The following is an 18,159-nucleotide window of genomic DNA, read 5'->3' as shown; positions in this document are numbered from 1 at the left end:
CACCACATGCAGCCTCATTTCTGTTTTTAAGACAGGGTTTTACTGTGTTGCCCCGACTGGCCTGCTATTTACTAGTCTTATCAAACTCACAGCGGTCCTCCTGCTTCAGCCTTCTAAGTGCCAAGATTATAGGCATATGGGCCAGCTGCTTTATCTTTAAGACACACTTTCCTTATTTATGGAATTTATTTGTGGGGAGCCCAGAGGCACTGGCAGAAGGAGCTACCTGGTGCACAGGATCACAGAGGGCCACAGATGAAGAGGAGGGGAAGGGGCCGGGTGGGAGGCCAGAGAGTAGAATATGCATGTGCTGTTGAAGGAGAGGATGCAAAGGACTACCCCCCAACAAGCAAGAGCAGGGCCTGGCACTGAGCATCCCTTAGCACCCCATCCTGTCACCAGCTACTGGAGCTGAGGGAAAATGGGAAGGCAGCGTAAGCCAAAGAACAGGGGCGAAGCTCAGATTGGCAAGGAGCCCAGGGGACAGTCAAGGCTGCAGGGTGGAGGTGAGGGAGGGTGGGGCCTAAGATCAGACCTACAAGAGAAACAGGATGTGTGTTTTGGGGGGTGAGGTGCACAGAGTCAAAAAGCAAGATCCTGGAAGGTCCCAGGTTTCTCCCTGCCTGACTGCATCCTGGATCCCATCATTATCTCATAGCCAGGATAATCCTGGTGCCCAGAAATCAGCTCCTTTGCAATGCTGGGGACCGGAGGTCCATCACCTTCCCTCTGCCTTCTTTTCCCACTGCTGGCTTTGTACAGTGCTGAAAGAAGCCACCCTCCTCAACGCAGGTTTGAGTACAAGCTCAGCTTCAAGGGACCAAGGCTGGCAGTTCCGGGGACTGGAATACCCTTCTGGAGCCACCACGGAGGTGAGGAACAAAAGGGGACTGGCCATGCCCAGGGTCCGTCAGAGTGCCAGAGGGCCTCTAGCCAGATGGACAGTGGGGGTGAAAGGTGCTGTATAGCGAAAGGGGTAACACGGGGGTGACAGTGCCTGGCCCAAGACCCCTCTCCGACCTGTCTCCTGCTCTGCCATACCCAGCTGTTTTGTCTTTCAAGACATCCTTTCTTTGTTCATGGGAGTGTGTGTGTGTGTGTGTGTGTGTGTGTGTGTGTGTGTGACATGGAGGCACTGGCAGAAGCTATTGGGCTTGCAGGACAACAGAGGATGGCAGCTAAAGAGGACGGTGAAGAGATGCAAGACTCGGGGAGAGGGACCTGGTTGGTGGCCAGAGAGCAACACAACCCCACGTCACCTCCCAGCTTTAGTTTCTCCTGTGCCGCTCCTCTGCCCCAGGACCCCTACTTGCAGCCCCCTCTCCCTCTGCCTTCTGACTGTGAACACACAGGTGTGCACACGCACACTCATGCACACACCTAATATGCCTGACGCACAATAACAAGGCGCCTTGAACAGGGATAAGTCTCCTTTCTGCTATAGTGATATTTTATTTGTGTTTTCATTAAGTAAAGCTTTCCTGAAGATCAGAAAAGCAAAACAGCCAAGCCACTAGAGAAGTCTTACCTCTGCCAAGGCTGGGCGATCGCAGACTGAGCTCTGAGCCTCTGTCTCCTCCCGTCTTATATCCCCTCTAGTGCTGGGATTAAAGGCACATGACTCCCTGCTACTAAGATTAAAGGTGGTAGGCCCCACCACCTGGATCTGTTTCTGCACAAATCTTATGTAGCTCAGGGTGGCCTTGAACTCACAGAGATCCATCTACCTCTGTCTCCCAAATCCTGGGATTAAAGGTGTGTGCCACCATTGCCTAGCTTCTAGTGGGCTTAGCTTTGCCCTCTGATTTTCAGGCAAGCTTTATTTATTAAAACGTAAATAAAACATCACTATACTCTGCCATCCTCATCCTGAGGAGCTAGAGGCCTGCTGGAAGGGAGGCCCTGTGTGTCCAACTATTTTGTTACAGTGAACACCGGGCCCTTTCCTGTGGAGTGGAGGTGGAAGCAGACAGGAGAGGATCTTAACTCACAGGTCTGTGCTCAGGGTCTTCCAAACCCAGACCTACAATTTGTCTGATCTTGTTCATAAAGGGTCAGTGATGATGTCCTGAAAACTATACAATATGCAGGATCTTAAATTAAGGGTCAGAGTAGGTCATTGAACTGAGCCCAAGAACATGACTCATTTCCAAAATATACTGTGAGTTTTGCCCAACCATGAATTTTGTTCAAATCCTCCTAGCTCACAAAGCAAAAAGAAAAGGAAGGCTGGCTATGTATTTCTATCTGAGATACAAGTTCTGAACAATGGCCTGAATCCTAAGAAGCTCCAAGATGGCAGAAACTTCGATCCTCCTCCTCCTCTGAAGCCCAGGGGGTAAACAGAGAATGGGCTCCTTCACAGTCAGGTGCTGCCTTAGGGACAGTGGCAGAGCCAGTGCTCTCTGCTCAGAGCCTTGCCACGTCTAAGGTGTCACAGAACATGTGGGGAGTAGAGGGACATCCTCCAAGATCACCAGGCGATGTGATTATAGTTGATTCATTCATCTCTCCTTCATGAGAGCCCCACCCAACGCTCCCCTATGCCAGCCTGGATACCCAGAACTGAGTCAGGTCAGGTTCTCAGTCTGGGGTGAAGTCCCAGACACTCCACATAAAGATGAGTATGTAAGCTTAGTCAGATAAGCCTTACCTCCTGCAAATCTCCTAGGGCTGGGTGTGGTGGTATAGGCCTGTAATCTCAGCATTCAGGAGGCTGAGGCAGGAGAATCAAGAACTTGAGGCTAGCCAGGACTGCTTGGCAAGACCCTGTCTTTGTTATAAAAAGAGTTGAGATGGCTTAGCTAGTAAAACCCTGACAGCCTGCATTTGATTTCCAGAACCCCACAGTGGAAGGAGACAACAGCTATTGGAAGACTATTGAAAGTTGTCCTCTGACCTTTATGTATGTGCCTGCATGTGTGTTTACACACACACACACACACACACACACACACACACATTTTTCTTTTTGAGACAGGGTTTCTTCTGTGTAGCAGTCTTGGCTGCCCTCGAACTTGCTCTGTAGACCAAGTTGGCCTCAAACTCATTGAGATCCACCTGCCTCTGCCTCCCAAGGACTGGAATTAAAGGCGTGCACTACCACCACCTGGACACATTAATGATTTAAAGTATGAGGGGAAAAAAAGCACTGGGCAAGCAGTGCTGCTCAGTGTTGGGCCAGCTCAGCTCAGAGTGATTGTTTGCATGTTCAAGGCCCTGGGTTGGAATCTGAGTCCCACACAAAACCAGGTAGAACGGCAACCTGTTATCCCAGCACTCTGTGGAGATGGAGGCAGGAGGATCAGGAATTTGGAGTCATCTCTATCCAGAGAGTTCTAGGCCAGCCTGGGCTATTTTATAAAAACAAACAACAGCTCACTTCAAGAAGTGGTGGCTTCCAGAGACTCTGAAACTTCTGTGCTTCCCCACCCGCCTTTGACCTTTGCAGAGCAAACAGGCTGGATTAGCAAACCCCGGAAAGTCTTGCCAGGGTCTAGGCCTTGGACCAGGTTCCAGGTTGGCAGACCAGAGGGTGGAGAGCCGGCTAGAGTGGAGCCTCTGACTCCCTCCCTCTAGTTTCAGCCATGTCTGCCTCAGCTGCACTCTCTTCCCCCCATCCCAGGGAGCTCCTTCTGACCTGCCCATCAGTGCCAGGATGATCCTCATGCTCTTTCCTCACCACCCTGCTGGCAGAGCCTGTCTCAGTCCCTCTGCCATCAGCCTTCCTCTTCTTGGGCCACCCTTGGTCCCCTCCCCTAATCTAGCCACCCCTAGGATCTTCCCAACTAGTACTCCTTACCCTCCCATAGCTGTTGTCTCAGGACTGGAGCCTTAGCGGAAAGAGATGTGTTTAAACTTCTGTAAAATGGTATCTTCTTTTTTGGAGACAGAATCTATGGTGATGATGGTGATGGTGATGATGATGTGTGTGTTCGAGTGTGCACACACACATGCATTAATCCATACCTGCACACTCGAAGGCCAGAGTTGACATTAGGATATATTTCTCACTTGGTCTTCATCTTTGTTGTTGCTAGTTTTTTGAGACAGGGTTTCTCTGTGTAGCCCTAGCAGTCCTAAAACTCACTCTGTAGACCAGGCTAGCCTCAAACTCACAGAGATCCTCCTGCTTCTGCTTCCTGAGTGCTGGGATCAAAGGTGTGTGCCACCATCACCCAACTTAAGCCCAGCTTTTTCATGGTTGTTGGGCATCAAAACTCAGATCCTCATTCTTACACAGCAAGCAAGCGCATCACCCACTGAGCCATCCCCCGAGCCCCAGACAGAGTCTGATATGTAGTTTTTTTTTTTTTTAACTCTTTGCCCACCACCCAGCTCCCAAATAAATACGCAGAGACTTACTCTTACTTATGAATGCCTGACCCTTGCTTGGCCTGTTTCTAGCCAACTCTTCTTAAATTATCCCGCCTACCTTTTGCCTCTGGGGTTTTACCTTTCTCCATTTTATATACCTCTCTTTCCTTCTTACTCCGTGGCTGGTTGTGTGGCGAGGTGTCTGGCCCCTTGCATTCTCCTCCCCTTCTCCTTTTCTTGTTCCTCCCTCTTCTTTCTTCTCCTATTTATTCTCCTTGCCTGACAGCCTTGTCTATTTCTCTCTCCTGCCTAGCTATTGGCTATTCAGCTCTTTATTAGACCAATCAGGTGTTTTAGACAGGCAAAGTAACACAGCTTCACAGAGTTAAACAAATACACCATAAAAGAATGCAACACGTCATTGCATCATTAAACAAATGTTTCGCAGCATAAACGAATGTAACACATCTTCAACTAATATTCCACAACAATAATGTAGGCAAAGCTGGCCTCAGACTCATTACATAGCCAAGGATGACCTTGAATTATTGATCCTCTTGCCTCCACCTCCCTCTTATGTGCTGGGATTACAGGTGTGTGCTACCACACTCAATTTTCGGGGGACACTGGGGATGGAACTCAGAGCTTTGTGTTTACTAGGCAAGAACTCTACCAACTGGGCTCCATCCCCAGCCCCATAAAATGAAATCGTATAAAAATAGACAGCACAGCCGGGCGGTGGTGGCGCACGCCTTTAATCCCAGCACTTGGGAGGCAGAGGCAGGCGGATGTCTGTGAGTTCGAGACCAGCCTGGTCTACAAGAGCTAGTTCCAGGACAGGCTCCAAAACCACAGAGAAACCCTGTCTCGAAAAACCAAAAAAAAAAAAAAAAAAAAAAAAAAATAGACAGCACAGACTTTCAGTGAGGCTGAAGTGGAGCACAGGAAAGGACTGGCTCTTGCTGACTTACCAGCTGGATGCCGGTCCAATTTCCCCAATGGACTCTTGCACCTCACCAGCCAGCCCCGTATCAAATGACAAGGTCTTTCGATACCCAGGGCTCAGCTTTCACCAATGAGACAGGTGGGAGAAGAGGGTCTTGTGGTCCCCAACTGCCCTGCTCCACAGATGCCATCCCAGGCCTAGAGGAAGTGCGGCTGGCTCCGTCTATGAAGAACCGTAGTGGTGCTGTGTGGAGCAAGATCTCTGTCTCCTTCCCTGACTGGGAAGTGGAGATGCAGATAAGGGTGACTGGACCGGGGCTCCGGGGAGCTCTGGGTATGGTGAGTGGTCCTTACTCATATCTGTTGGGGAGGCGGGTGCTAAATCCCAGGTACCAGTGTCCTTCAGAGTTTCTGACCTGTGGGCCTGGAACTTGCAGGCCTTGTGGTACATCTGGGACAAGGGTCAAGTCAGCTCTGTCCCAGAGGGGTTGGTCTCATGGGATGGCATCAAAATCTTCTTTGATTCCTCCACCAACAATATCCAGGTGGGTTGTCATCTCCTGCCCATTCTCCCGCCTGTTTTAACTCTGACCCTCAATCTCCTGACTATGCCTGAGGCTCAGGCTGATTGTCACCTCCCATGCAGAACAGCCCTGCCATTCGAGTGCTGGCCAGTGATGGGCATGGCCTCCAGGAGCAGTTTGGGTAAGGGTCTGAGAGAACTGACCTCCCCCTTCCCTGGACTTAGCAATCACCTGTACTTCCTCGCCTAAAGAGCCCACCCCTCCTAGACCTGCCACCTTAGCTGACCTCTCATTATGAGCCCTGCTGCCTCCTGGGACCCTTTCCCACTTGTCTGAGCTGCACATCAGGAGCCAGGGCCACAGTGTGCTTGCTCTTCTGGCTGATGGCTCCATCTTTCTCCAGTTGTCAGCTTACCAGCCCCAGGTAAAGCCATCAAGGCCCAAACTACCATGAGGTTCTCACTCCAGACGTCCTTATTAAGAATGGCTTGGTAGGTGAGGACATGTAGGCCCAGAAAGGCTGATTGCCCTGAATGGTTTCACAGAAGTTGCCAGGGAAGATCTAGGCACTAGCTGCACTGTTGTCTTAACTCCCAGCTGAGGTGGCCTCCCGTCCTTCCCCCCGCTGGCTGCCCTAAGTGGCTGGACTGGTTTGTCAGTGTGTCTCAGCAAACATCCCTTAGCCCATCACAATTAGGATAATTGCTGACATTTATGGATTTGGGCTTACTGTATACCAGGCGCAGTGCCCAGACATTTGACATTGTCTTGTGAATACTCATAACACTGTTATGAGGTAGTTGCAATTATTATCCTCATTTTAAAGACAACAGAACTGGGCTCTGGGAAGGGGAGTGAACTTGCCCAAGGTTATACAGCAGGCAGTTGCTACCTTGAATCTGGCTTCTCCCTGCTCTCTGCTACCCAACACTCGGCTGAATGTGATAGCGTCAGTCCCCATGAACCAGAGAAACTCCGGCCCAACTCTCTGCTCCTAATTCCCTGGGCCTGCTGAGCCTTTCTGAGGGAAAGGTAAACTAGCCATATTTTCCTTGGCCTTTAGGACAGGTCTCCTGTCTGCCTCTGAACAGTCTGAGCCACAGGGCAGTGGTGGCACACGCCTTTAATCCCAGCACTCAGGAGGCAGAGGCAAGGGGATCTCTGTGAGTTTGAGGTCGGCATGGTCTACAAGAGCTAGTTCTAGGACAGGCTCCAAAGCTACAGAGAAATCTTGTCTCGGACCCCCCACCCCCACAAAGAAAGGAAAGGGACAGGCCTTGAAGCTTAAGGAAAGTAGAATGGGAGAGGGGCAGTGGGCTTGAGAGGTGAGCTGGGGGATAGAAATTGGAAATCCCACGGTTAGCCTGGGCCTCTGTCCCTTTGCAGATGCCCTTGGCTCCTGAGAACTCTCGGGTTCCAGCCAACATTGCCACACAACGTTTTCTTTCTTCTTCCTTCTTCTCTGGCCAAGGAAGCAAACTATAGCAAGGGAGCCTCAAGCTAGACAACAGGAACTTGTTCCAGGCCAGGTCACCTAATGGGGACAGTGACAGTTAATTCAGGCTTGAACAGAGTTGCTCCCAGGATGTCCCCCGTTGGCCAGGCCTGTCCGTGGGTTCTGTAGGGGCTGGCTGCATTCCAAGTGTCTGTAGGGATGGAACTGTCCGCGAGCTGGGCTCCTGTCAGCGGAACTTCAGGAACTGGCCATATCCCTTCCGAGCTCGGATCACCTACTGGAGGCAGAGGCTGCAAGTGAGTCACCCCTGCTGTTTCTGTGGGAGCCTCCAGTGAGAGGTAGGGATGTGGTTTGGGGGTGCCTAACGTTTCAACAGCTTCATGCCTGTGACCCATGTCACACACACGTGTCTTCACACCTATGCTTACATACATGGCTCTGGTACACTCAGACCAGTACTCACACCTATGCTTACATACATGGCTCTGGTACACTCAGACCAACACTCACATGTGTTCTTCCACTCATACAAAGGATTTTTTAAAATGATAATACATTTTTTGGGGGGTGGGGGCATTTTGTTTCTTTTCTTTGTCTTTTTTCTTTTTCTACATTGGATCGCAGTTTTCCCTCCTTCCTCTCCCCTCCTCCCCCTCCCCCATCCATTCTTCTTCGTTTCTTTTTTTTTTTTTTTTAAGATTTATTTATTTGGCTGGGCGGTGGTGGCGCACGCCTTTAATCCCAGCACTTGGGAGGCAGAGGCAGGCGGATCTCTGTGAGTTCGAGACCAGCCTGGTCTACAAGAGCTAGTTCCAGGACAGGCTCCAAAACCACAGAGAAACCCTGTCTCAAAAAAACCAAAAAAAAAAAAAAAAAAAAAGAAGATTTATTTATTTGAGCCAGGCAATGGTGCCACACACCTTTAATCCTAGCAGTCAGGGAGGCAGAAGCAGGCAAATCTCTGTGAGTTCTAGGACAGCCAGAGATACACAGAGAAACCCTGTCTTGAAAAACAAACAAACAAAATTTATTTATTATGGTGATCTGGTCTGCCTACATGTGTGCCTGCAGGCCAGAAGAGGGCATCAGATCTTATTGTAGATGGTTGTGACCCACCATACGGCTGCTGGAAATTGAATTCAGGACTTCTAGAAGAGTCTGGGCTGGAGAAATGACTCAGTGGTTAAGAGCACTGCCTGCTTTTCCAAAGGTCCTGAGTTCACTTCCCAGCAACTACATGGTGGTTCACAACCATCTGTAATGAGATCTGGTGCCCTCTTGAGGAAGAGACCTGGTCAGTCATCCTCATCAACTTAGACCATGACACCCAACATGGACAAGTTCAACAGAACCACCATATACGGGCTGCCCATGCGTGCTTCAACACTGCCAGGGCGTAAATTTCAAATTTTCCAGTTTCCTCTAGAAGAGCAGCCAGTACTCTTAACCTCTGAGCCATCTTTCCAGTCCCCTCTTCCTCTGTTTCTAGTCAGAAAAGGGCAGGCCTCCTATGGATATCTACCAACCAAACATGGCATACCAAGCTGCAGTAAGACTAAGCACTACACCTCATATTAAAGACTGGATGAGGCAACCCAGTATGAAGAAAAGAGTGCCAAAACTGGCAAAAAAAAAAAAAAGTCAGAGACAGAGAAGAAGAAAAAGACAAGATTTCCCGAGTAAATTGGGAGCATGGGGACCTTGGGAGAAAGTTGAAGGGGAGGGGAGAAGCAGAAGGAGAGCAGAGAAAATGTAGAACTCAAAAAAAAAAAATCAATAAAAAAAAAAGAGTCAGAGACAGCCCCTGCTCCCACTGTTAAGAGTCCCACAAGAAGACCAAGCTACACGACTGTGCATACACACACCTCGGCCAGTCCCACACAAGCTCTCTGATTGTCAGTTCAGTCTCTGTGAGCCCCTCTGAGTCCAGGTTAGTTGATTTTGTGGGTTTTCTTGTGGTGTCCTTGAGCCCCTGGCTCCTACAATCCTTCCTTCCCCTCTTCAACAGGATTCTCCAAGGTCCATCTAATGTTCGCTGTGGGTCTCTGTATCTGTTTCCATCAGTTGCTGGATGAAGCCTCTCTGATGGCAATTGGGCTAGGCACCAGCCTATGAGTATAGCAGTATAATATTAGGAATCATTTCATTGGCTGTTTTTCCCTTCAGCCTTGTTTGGTTCTATCCTAGGTCTCTGGGCTGTCCAGCCTCTTGGTCCTAGCCCTCCAGACAGTATCAGGGGTGGCTCCCTCTCATGGCATGGCTCTCGAGCTGGACCAGTCATTAGTTGACCACTCCCACAGTTTCTGTGCCACCTTTACCCCAGCACATCTTGCAGGCGGACAAATTGTAGGTCAAAGGTTTTGTGGCCGGACTGGTGTCCCCGTTCCTCCACTGGAGGTCTTGCCTGGTTCAGGCTCTGTGTCCCCCATAGCTAGGAGTCTTCACTAGGGTCACCTTCATCGATTCCTGGGAGCTAGGTCTCTAGCTCATCCCCAACATGCCCCCCAATTCCAGTTATCTCTCCAAGTACTCTTTCCCTCCATGCTCCCCTCAACCTGATCCCTCCTGTTCCTTTCCACCCCTGCCTCCCTCCACCCTCGATGTCTATTCTATTTTCCCTTCCCAGGGAGATTTTTACACTCACCCCTTGAGCTCACCTTGTTACCTAGCTTCTCTGGGTCTGTGGACTGAAGCATAGTTATCCTCTACTTTACAGATCATATCCATTTATGAGTGAGTACATACCATGTTTGGCTTTTTGGGTCTGGGTTACCTCACTCAGGGTGATTTTTTTCTAGTTCTATCCATTTTCCTGAAAATTTTATGATGTCATTGCTTTTTACAGCTGAGTAGTACTCCATTGTATTAATGTACCACATTTTCTTTATCCATTCTCTGGCTGAGGGGCATCTAGGTTGTTTCCAGTTTCTGATTATTATAAATAAGCTGCTATAAACATAGTGGAGCAAATGTCCTTGTGGTGTGATGGAGCATCCTTTGGGTATATGCCCAGGAGTAGTATAGCTGGGTCTTGAGGTAGATTGATTTCCAATTTTCCGAGAAACTGCCGTATTGATTTCCAAAGTGGCTCAACAAGTTTGCTATCCCACCAGCAACGGAGGCGTCTTCCCCTTGTTCCACATCCTTGACAGCATGAGCCATGGCTCATGTTTTTGATCTTAGCCATTCTGACAGGTGTAAGATGAAATCTCACAGTTGTTTTGACTCGCATTTCCCTGATGGCTTAAATGTGTTGAACATTTCTTAAGTATTTCTCAGCCATTTGAGATTCCTTTCCCTTGAGAACTATCTGTTTAAATCTGTACCCCCATTTTTCGATTGGATGATTTTTTTTTATGTCTAGTTTCCTGAGTTCTGTATATACTCTGTCAGATGTGGGGTTGGCGAAGAGCTTTTCCCACTCTGTAGGCTGCTCTTTTGTTCTGTCAATGGTGCCCTTGTCCTCACGAAGCTTTTCGGTTTCATGAGGTTCCGTTTACTAACTGTCTATCTTAGAGCCTGTGCTATTTATTGGTGGTCTGTTCAGGAATCTGTGCCAATGAGTTCAAGCTTGTTCCACACCTTCTCTGCATTTATGTTGAGGCTTTTGATCCATGTGGACTTGAGTTTCATACAAAGAATCTTAAGACACCCAGGACATACAAGGCTCACGTGAAATATACAAGGCACCCATATCATTTTCATGTCATTCTGGTCCCAAGGTGTGTAGTTTCTATCTTACCTCAGATCTGAAGCCAGTGAGGCTGAGTAGGGGTCAGTGCCTTATCCTGGGACCAGGCAGAGGCAGGAGCTCACTCTGTCGATCCCCCTCAGGTGTCCTTGAGTGGAGGCCTTACTCCCAACAACCCTGAAGAGCTCTGTGTCAATGTGGAGTCCCTGCTCTTGGGCCCTGGAGGCTTCTTTGGGGTCTCGGCAGCCACCAGCACCTTAGCAGGTGAGGACCCTACCAGATGGTAAGAACTGAGGGCTGTGTTTGATGATGACAAAACCTTATTGCAGCTTCTAAAACACCTTTGTATGGTGTCAACTACTTCCTCATCAAGTGGTCTGGTCACACCCCTCTCTGACTTCTCCATCAGGAGGTCACATTGGCCTTGAAGAGCTCTTGAGAGTCTCAGAGGGGAGACCGAGACTGTAGCTCTGTTGGTGAGTACTCCAGCGGCATTCGGGATCCCAGGTGTGGTGGTGCACGCCTGTGAATCACATCACTAGGGAGGGAGAGGTGAGGGAGTCAGGAGTTCAAAGTTACCCTCTGCTACATAGCAGATTCAGAGGTCAACCTGGGCCTCATGAGACCCTGACACACACACACACACACACACACACGAAAAAAGAAAGAAAGAAAGAAAGAAAGAAAGAAAGAAAGAAAGAAAGAAAGAACCTCTCAAATGATATAACACATGAGGAATTTTATATTCTCGTATCTATATCCATAAAGTCATGTTCCTGGATACTGCGGATGGTGAGAGGGGGGACAGCACAAGCTATAGTAGGGAACCGCAACAGCAGGGTGTCTTGCAGTGGAGAGCCATGGAGAGTCCTGCAACTGAAAAGCAGGCTGAACCAGAGTACTGGAGCCTGTGAATGCCAGGACTTAAGTCTTGAGACCTGGGTACCGAGGAGCCATAGAAGGTTTCTAAGGAGAGAAGAGGGACATGGTTGTGAGCTTGCTATGGCAGCTATTGCAGTAGCAGTAGCCTTAGGTGTCCTGTGGGCTGCCGCATGTCTGTTGGGCTGCCTCTCTCTGGCTGTGTAGTTCAACCCACACATGCCACATGCTTGTCTATTTGACCTTCATACCTTCCCCGTAAGACAAAGGTCAGAGTTGTCCAGAGTCATGCAAGCCTCTCATTTTCCCAGTAAATACTAGAGTCTGGATGGATAGGTTGCTGGGTGAAAAGTTCCTTATCTCCCTTTCATCTGCCCCTCTTCCAGATGACCATGATGTCCTGTCCTTCCTGACCTTCAGTTTGAGGGAACCAGGTCCAGAGGTAATGCCAGTCCTTTCTGCCTGGAAGAGGTAGCTCAGAGACGCAGCTCTCTCAGACGCCTCCACTCACAACAGGACATCCTTAGACCTGATGTTCTAGTTCTCATCTCTGAGCCCTGATGAAGTCAGGCCTTGGGCTGGGTAGTATAGGGGCCAGGGTTTGTCCTTTAGGACTCTTAGGTAGCATTCACCTTTAATTCCAACACTCAGGAGGCAGAAAGGGGGGTGGATTTCTGTGAGTACTAGGTTAGGGCTGCACAGTTAGGATCTTGTCTCAAAAACATCAAAATAAAACCAAAAGAAGCCCAGGGTGGGGGTTGGGAGAGGGAAGAGAAGGAACCCTAAAGAGGGGGCTGGGCCAGCAAAGAGGGGAGAAAAGGATGCCTGAAAGAGATGAGCCTAAATGAGCACCATACCTAAAGGCTTAAAATGTCCAAAGGCCTGAGCTCACAGTGAGCAGAGAAAGAAGTGAAGCTGTGTTAGATATGGGGTTCATATGGCTGCTGGGCTCCCAGGGGCCCTGAGGGAAGGCTGTCCCCCACAGGACTTCCACACATTTGGGTTTGACCTTTTGTCTTTCTCTTCTAGGTGGCCCCCCAGACATTCATGGTGAAGGAGCAGTTCCGCCTGGCTAGGAAATTGGAAGGGCTGCAGGCAAGGCTGGCCCTGGGCACCAGCAAGGACAGCATTCGACCACTGGACTCTGAAGTCCAGGAAGAAGGTAAGGACCCAGGAGCAGGCAGGTGGGGCTGTAGCACATTGGAGACCACAGGACACAGAACCCGAAGTCCATTAACCAGTGGAGAAGTGGAGGCCCAAGGAAGCTGTATTTAGGCAGAACCTGGGCATTCTGACTATCCCTATGAGACCCGCCCCCAAGACACATTTTCTTTTCCAGCGTGTGTGTGTGTGTGTGTGTGTGTGTGTACCAAAGCATGTGTGTGACAGTCAGAGGACAACTTTGTGGAATCTATTTTCTCCTTCCACCTCTACATGGGTTCTGGGGATCTGGGAATCAGACTTACATTGTCAGGTTTTCCTGGCAAGCACTTTCCTATTGCTTACCCTGCTTGCCGACCCCCAGACCCATTTTCCAGGGGAGGGTCTTGAAGCAGAATCTACACCTTCTCATGTGCCACTCCAAAGCAGGATCTGCTGTCCCACCCCAGCGACCTTTCCAGTTTGGCTTTGCCCCTATCCCCAGGGGAAAGATTCTTTGATCTGGAGGATATACTGGGCAGACAAAGCCAGATCCTGCAGGCCCTCCAGGCTCTCTCCAGGCAGTTGGACCAGGCTGAGAGGAAGTGGAAACAGCATCTGGGGTCTACAGTCCAAATCAGGCCTGAGGGAGGCTGGGTGAGTGACCCTGGAGCACCCTAGTTTCCACCCACAGCTTGTAAGAATAGTGGCAGTCTAGAGCTAGCCTTGTCAAAACTTGGAGAGAGAGGAGAGCAGGTCACAGGATGCAACAGAGCGGTATGTAAGAGGACATTAGCACATAGCAATTGTCCTGGAGCCACAGGCCTGGGCTGCAGAGAAGAGATGCCAGGTATTTGGAATCCAGTCTACAGACAAATGGCAGAAATAGACTAGACACTGATTGGTGTATAGCCCCACGTGTATTTGCATAAGACTTGCTTAAATGCTCTGCTGCACCAGAATCCTCATTTCATCTCTGCTACCACTCTGGCTCCTCTCTCCCTATCCCCCCCACCCCTGTGTCATTCCCTGGACATGCTCTGACTTGGGGAGTGAAAGGTAAACCCAGCCAAAGTGCAAGCTAGTGGGCAGAGGGAGCCGGCTGCTCACACAGGGTTTGCTGGGCTCTCCCAGCCCAGGGCTTTAATATTTTTTTCCTCAGTCCAGAGAAATCTAGGCTAGGCTGTTGGAGTGACACAGAGGGGAAAGGCCCACACTCCAAGTATTTCTGGTCCTGCCTTCATGCCCTAGACCCCACTGGCATGATTCTGCTCACCCTCCAAAGGGTCAGCTATGTCTCCAGGTCACTTTGCCATACTTGGGCCCATTACTGGATTCTAACCAGTGCTGACCCTCATTTTGGATCACAGCCTAGGAGAAAGACACAGAGAGATCCTTTTAAAAAGGGAGAAGAAATTGTGGAAAGCCTAGAGCTCCCTTTTGGGAGAAACATCACACCTTTGGTATAGAACAAGGGTCCCAGAAGCCCAGATGGATAACATCTATGGGAGATTCAGTGTGTCCCAAAAGGGAGAGAACCATGGCTATTTAGTAAGGCTTCTTGAAGAGGAGTAAAATATCCCTGGGGAAGATGGACCCTGAGGAGAGGGGCACTCTACTCTGGACACTAGATAAGAGCTGGCTCTCCTGTAGAACACTGCCAAGGTCAGCACCCTGCTCTATGGACAGCAGACTCTGCTCCAGGCCCTGCAGGAGATGAGGTAAGCGGGGTAAGGGGTAGAGTGAGGATGGAGACTGAGAGGGGAAACAAGGCTCCTCTGTCATCCTGCCTCTGTCAGATTCCTGCCCACCCACCCCGCCCGGCCCCATGCTGGGGATGTAGCCATATATGGCTTTTTTACCTGTGTGCTGGGAATGTGGACTCAGGTCCTTGTACTTGCAAAGCAAGCACTCCTACCCACTGAACTATCTCCTCAGTCCCCGAGGGCATACATTTTGATGGAGGTTCTTGGAGGAAGCCCAGCCAAGATGAGGCCCTTTAGAGGAAATGGTGTGAGGTTATTTTGCCTCCAGTCTCCCAGAATCTCACTCTGGCTCACCCTTGCATACAGAGCTCCCCTTAGAGCTCCGGAGGTGGGAAGATCCCTTGAACATTATGGATCCTGTGGCTGTATACCCTCCTTCTAGATGCCTGGGGGTGACAGAGGGCAAGAGCCTGAGAAGAGCTAATTCCCCTGGACTAGAGATGAAAAGCAGAGCCCAGGGAGCCTGGTCCATAGACAGACACTTTTGGAGAATTCTTTGTATATGCTAAAATTGTCTCAGGTTCTAAGGAGTGTTTTTTTAGAGTAAAAAAAAAATGGCCCCAAGGATAAGACTCTATCAATGATATCTATTCTTTACCATGTGCTGGCTTGGGGGATTATGGGAAGAGATTAGGTAATTTGGGTATAACCAAAACGGATAATGGATCATCTTTCTTGATTTCCATGCCCCCACCACACCACCAGGAAAGCAGCTGCCCGAATGGCTTCAGGAGCCCAGGTCTTCTATCTGCCTGTGGGTACTAAGCATCACTTTTTTGAGCTGGACCAGATCCTCAGCCTCCTGCAGAAGGACCTCCGGAATCTGGTGGTAAGAAGTAGTGGATCGTACAAGGCGCTCATCCTTGGGGTCTGGTCTCTGCCACCATTTTCCTAACACTTCTACAGCTTTGGAGGATTTGTCCAGTACCCCAACAGGCACATCTATGTATCTATATGTGCCTGCACATGGACATGAAAGAACACAAGAACACAAATTTCATATTCTCTCTCTCTCTCTCTCTCTCTCTCTCTCTCTCTCTCTCTTGTTTTTCAAGACAGGATTTCTCTGTGTAGTCCTGGAACTTGCTCTGTAGACCAGGCTGGTCTCAAACTCACAGAGATCTACTTGTCTCTGCCTCCCACATGCTGAGATTATAGGAGTGCACCACCACCACCCGGCTGTCTTTGCACCCTTTTCCTCAAGAGGAAGGCCCACAAACTCAGAACTATCTAAATGCCCTAGATGACCAGAGGGGAAGTGGGGTAGACCTTGCTAGGGACCACTCAGGTTCAACAGTGGTACTGACTTCCCCTGAGCCTCTGTCCTTCCTTGTTCTTTCCCTTGCCCTCGTGTCCCCATCTGCCTCTCCTTTTCTTATCTCTTAGACCTTTGGTCTGTTGATGATTCCAGAGCCTGTCTCTTCTAAGCCATTCCCACAGATGGAACCATGCATGAGTGGAGAAGGGAGCAGTTTTGGACACTTGTCTTTTTTCCTTGTTCTCTAGATGACAGCCCCAGATAGCCCAAGCTTGAGGGAGATAAATAGGGACCATGCAAGGCATGGATTCAGTCCCCCTCCCCTCTCCTGGGTTAGAAGCTGAGGCAGGGGCCTCATACTTTCCCCTTTCAGAGAAGGACAGCCAAGGCTCCCCGCCCATCTGGCTGGCTCTCAGGAACTTCTGCATGTCTTGGGACCAGCATCTTCCTGTTCTTCCTTCTCATCCAGACCGTAGGCTTCTTCTGCTACATGAACTTCAGGTGAGTTCCCACAGGCAGGACTTCCCATAACACATTCATATCTTGGTTCTGGTCTACAACCAGTGAACTTGATGTAGGGGACCCCAAAGCTCAGACGGGAGCTACCCAGTTCACCAGAAGGCTGGGAGCAGCAACACCCCACTTATCAAGCACAGACACCCGCTCAAGCCCCAGTTCCATCTGATCCTGCCCCACAGAGCTCACTCTAGCGTGAGCATCTGAAAATTACCTGACAGCCAGCAGTGCTGTGATGGCTGGGAAGCTTGGAGTGCTGGGAAAAAGCAACAGAATCATCTTGGGGGTGGGGGTGGGGGTTTATGGGGATCAGGGAATTGACCTGTAAAGGATATTTGATTTGGGTCATCAAAGTGACTAAGAGTTTTCCAGCTTGGCAAAATAGGTAAAGACATTGATGCAGAGGGAATAGCATCAGAAAAAGCATGGAGGCATGAAAAAAAACATCCTTAGGGGAAAGAAAAAAGGCAGCAATTAAATACTGTTGAAGTAAAGTGCAGGGTCAATTTACAAAACTGGGCAAAGAACCTAGGTGTTCTGGATTAGAAATGAATGCCTTTAATCTCAGCACTTGGAAGGCTGGGGCAGAGGATGACGAAGTCTGGATGAGCCTGGGCTACATAGTGAGATCTTCTCTAAAAAAGAAAGAAGAAAATGTGTGCACAGGAGTGCAGCTTTGGCACTAAGCCACCCCAGAAAGACTTCAAATGCCAGGGTAAAATGTGAATGTCTGTGGCATGTCAAGGGAGCCATAGAAGGTCATAGAATATGGGAGGCCGTGGTACACTGTGTATTGAGAGGCAGGTGTGAGTCTTGGTTTCAGAACGGAGACTCAAGTAACCTTTTCTCTCTGGCAGCAGGCAGGAGCTGGACAAGAGGCTCCAGGAGTACCTGTCCACAGGAAGCCTTCCTCTAGAGCCTGTGTTGCCCATCCCTAGGACCCTGGGGGCTCTGAGGAGACAGCCTGTCCCCTCCAGTATGCATGCTTGATCCAACTCAAAGCCATGTCTTATGAGGAGACAAATGGAGGATGGAGGATTTGGCCGGTATCCTTCCTGAGTGCCCACATCTTGGCTTTTGGCAAGTTCATCATATTAAAGGTGATGTTCCTCACGCTGTGCTGATCCTCTCATTTACCTTCCAGACTCACATAATCTCTGGTAGCTTTCCATCTTCTCTGGGTAGCAGGAATAGGGTTCAAGAGGGCAAGAAGGCCAAGGGTCAGATACCCCCACAGCCTTTTCCTCTGGGCTGCTGATACAAAGGGAGACAGCTGTGTGCAATTCTGTCCCTGAACTCACCAAGGACAAGGAGAGTCTCCTGGTTTCCTTCTGGCTCATCTTTTCAGTACCCCCAAACAACACTCCCCTTCCCCACTCCCTGAGGCTCCAGGGACAGCAGGGCAGACACGTGACAGAGGAACTGAGTGCAGACTCACCGAACCATGTAACTAGAATTCCTGATCAGCTCTTGCGGTTTCCCCACTTGCCAGCCTTGTAGCTGCTAGGGTCAGCAGATTGGAGGATGGAATAGGACCCAAGGCTAGGGGTGTTGGTTGAGGCTACCGGGTGCTCCAAGCTGAAGTCCTTGTTCTCAGGGATGCAGGGATCAAGGCACACATCGGTACAGCCCCTTCTCCCAGGGCAGCGACCCCCCACCACAAACAA

General features: G+C 49.8%; 1 protein-coding gene across 1 annotated transcript; it reads left to right on the top strand.

Moving 5' to 3' along the window:
• Positions 1-697: 697 nt before the first annotated feature.
• Lman1l (lectin, mannose binding 1 like) lies at positions 698-17,482 on the top strand. The gene is made up of 13 exons (XM_057766837.1): positions 698-872; positions 5,447-5,601; positions 5,700-5,807; positions 5,909-5,967; positions 7,439-7,538; positions 11,077-11,197; positions 12,199-12,254; positions 12,842-12,974; positions 13,458-13,609; positions 14,606-14,673; positions 15,424-15,547; positions 16,350-16,477; positions 17,353-17,482. Exons 1-13 carry the CDS (start codon positions 698-700, stop codon positions 17,480-17,482), a joined length of 1,509 nt encoding a protein of 502 aa, XP_057622820.1.
• The last annotated feature ends 677 nt before the right edge of the window (positions 17,483-18,159 follow it).

Source organism: Chionomys nivalis, chromosome 4, assembly GCF_950005125.1.
Source record: "Chionomys nivalis chromosome 4, mChiNiv1.1, whole genome shotgun sequence".
Lineage (NCBI taxonomy): Eukaryota > Metazoa > Chordata > Mammalia > Rodentia > Cricetidae > Chionomys > Chionomys nivalis.
The sequence above is the reverse complement of the archived record's forward strand: the minus strand, read 5'-3'. Positions and strand labels throughout refer to the sequence as shown.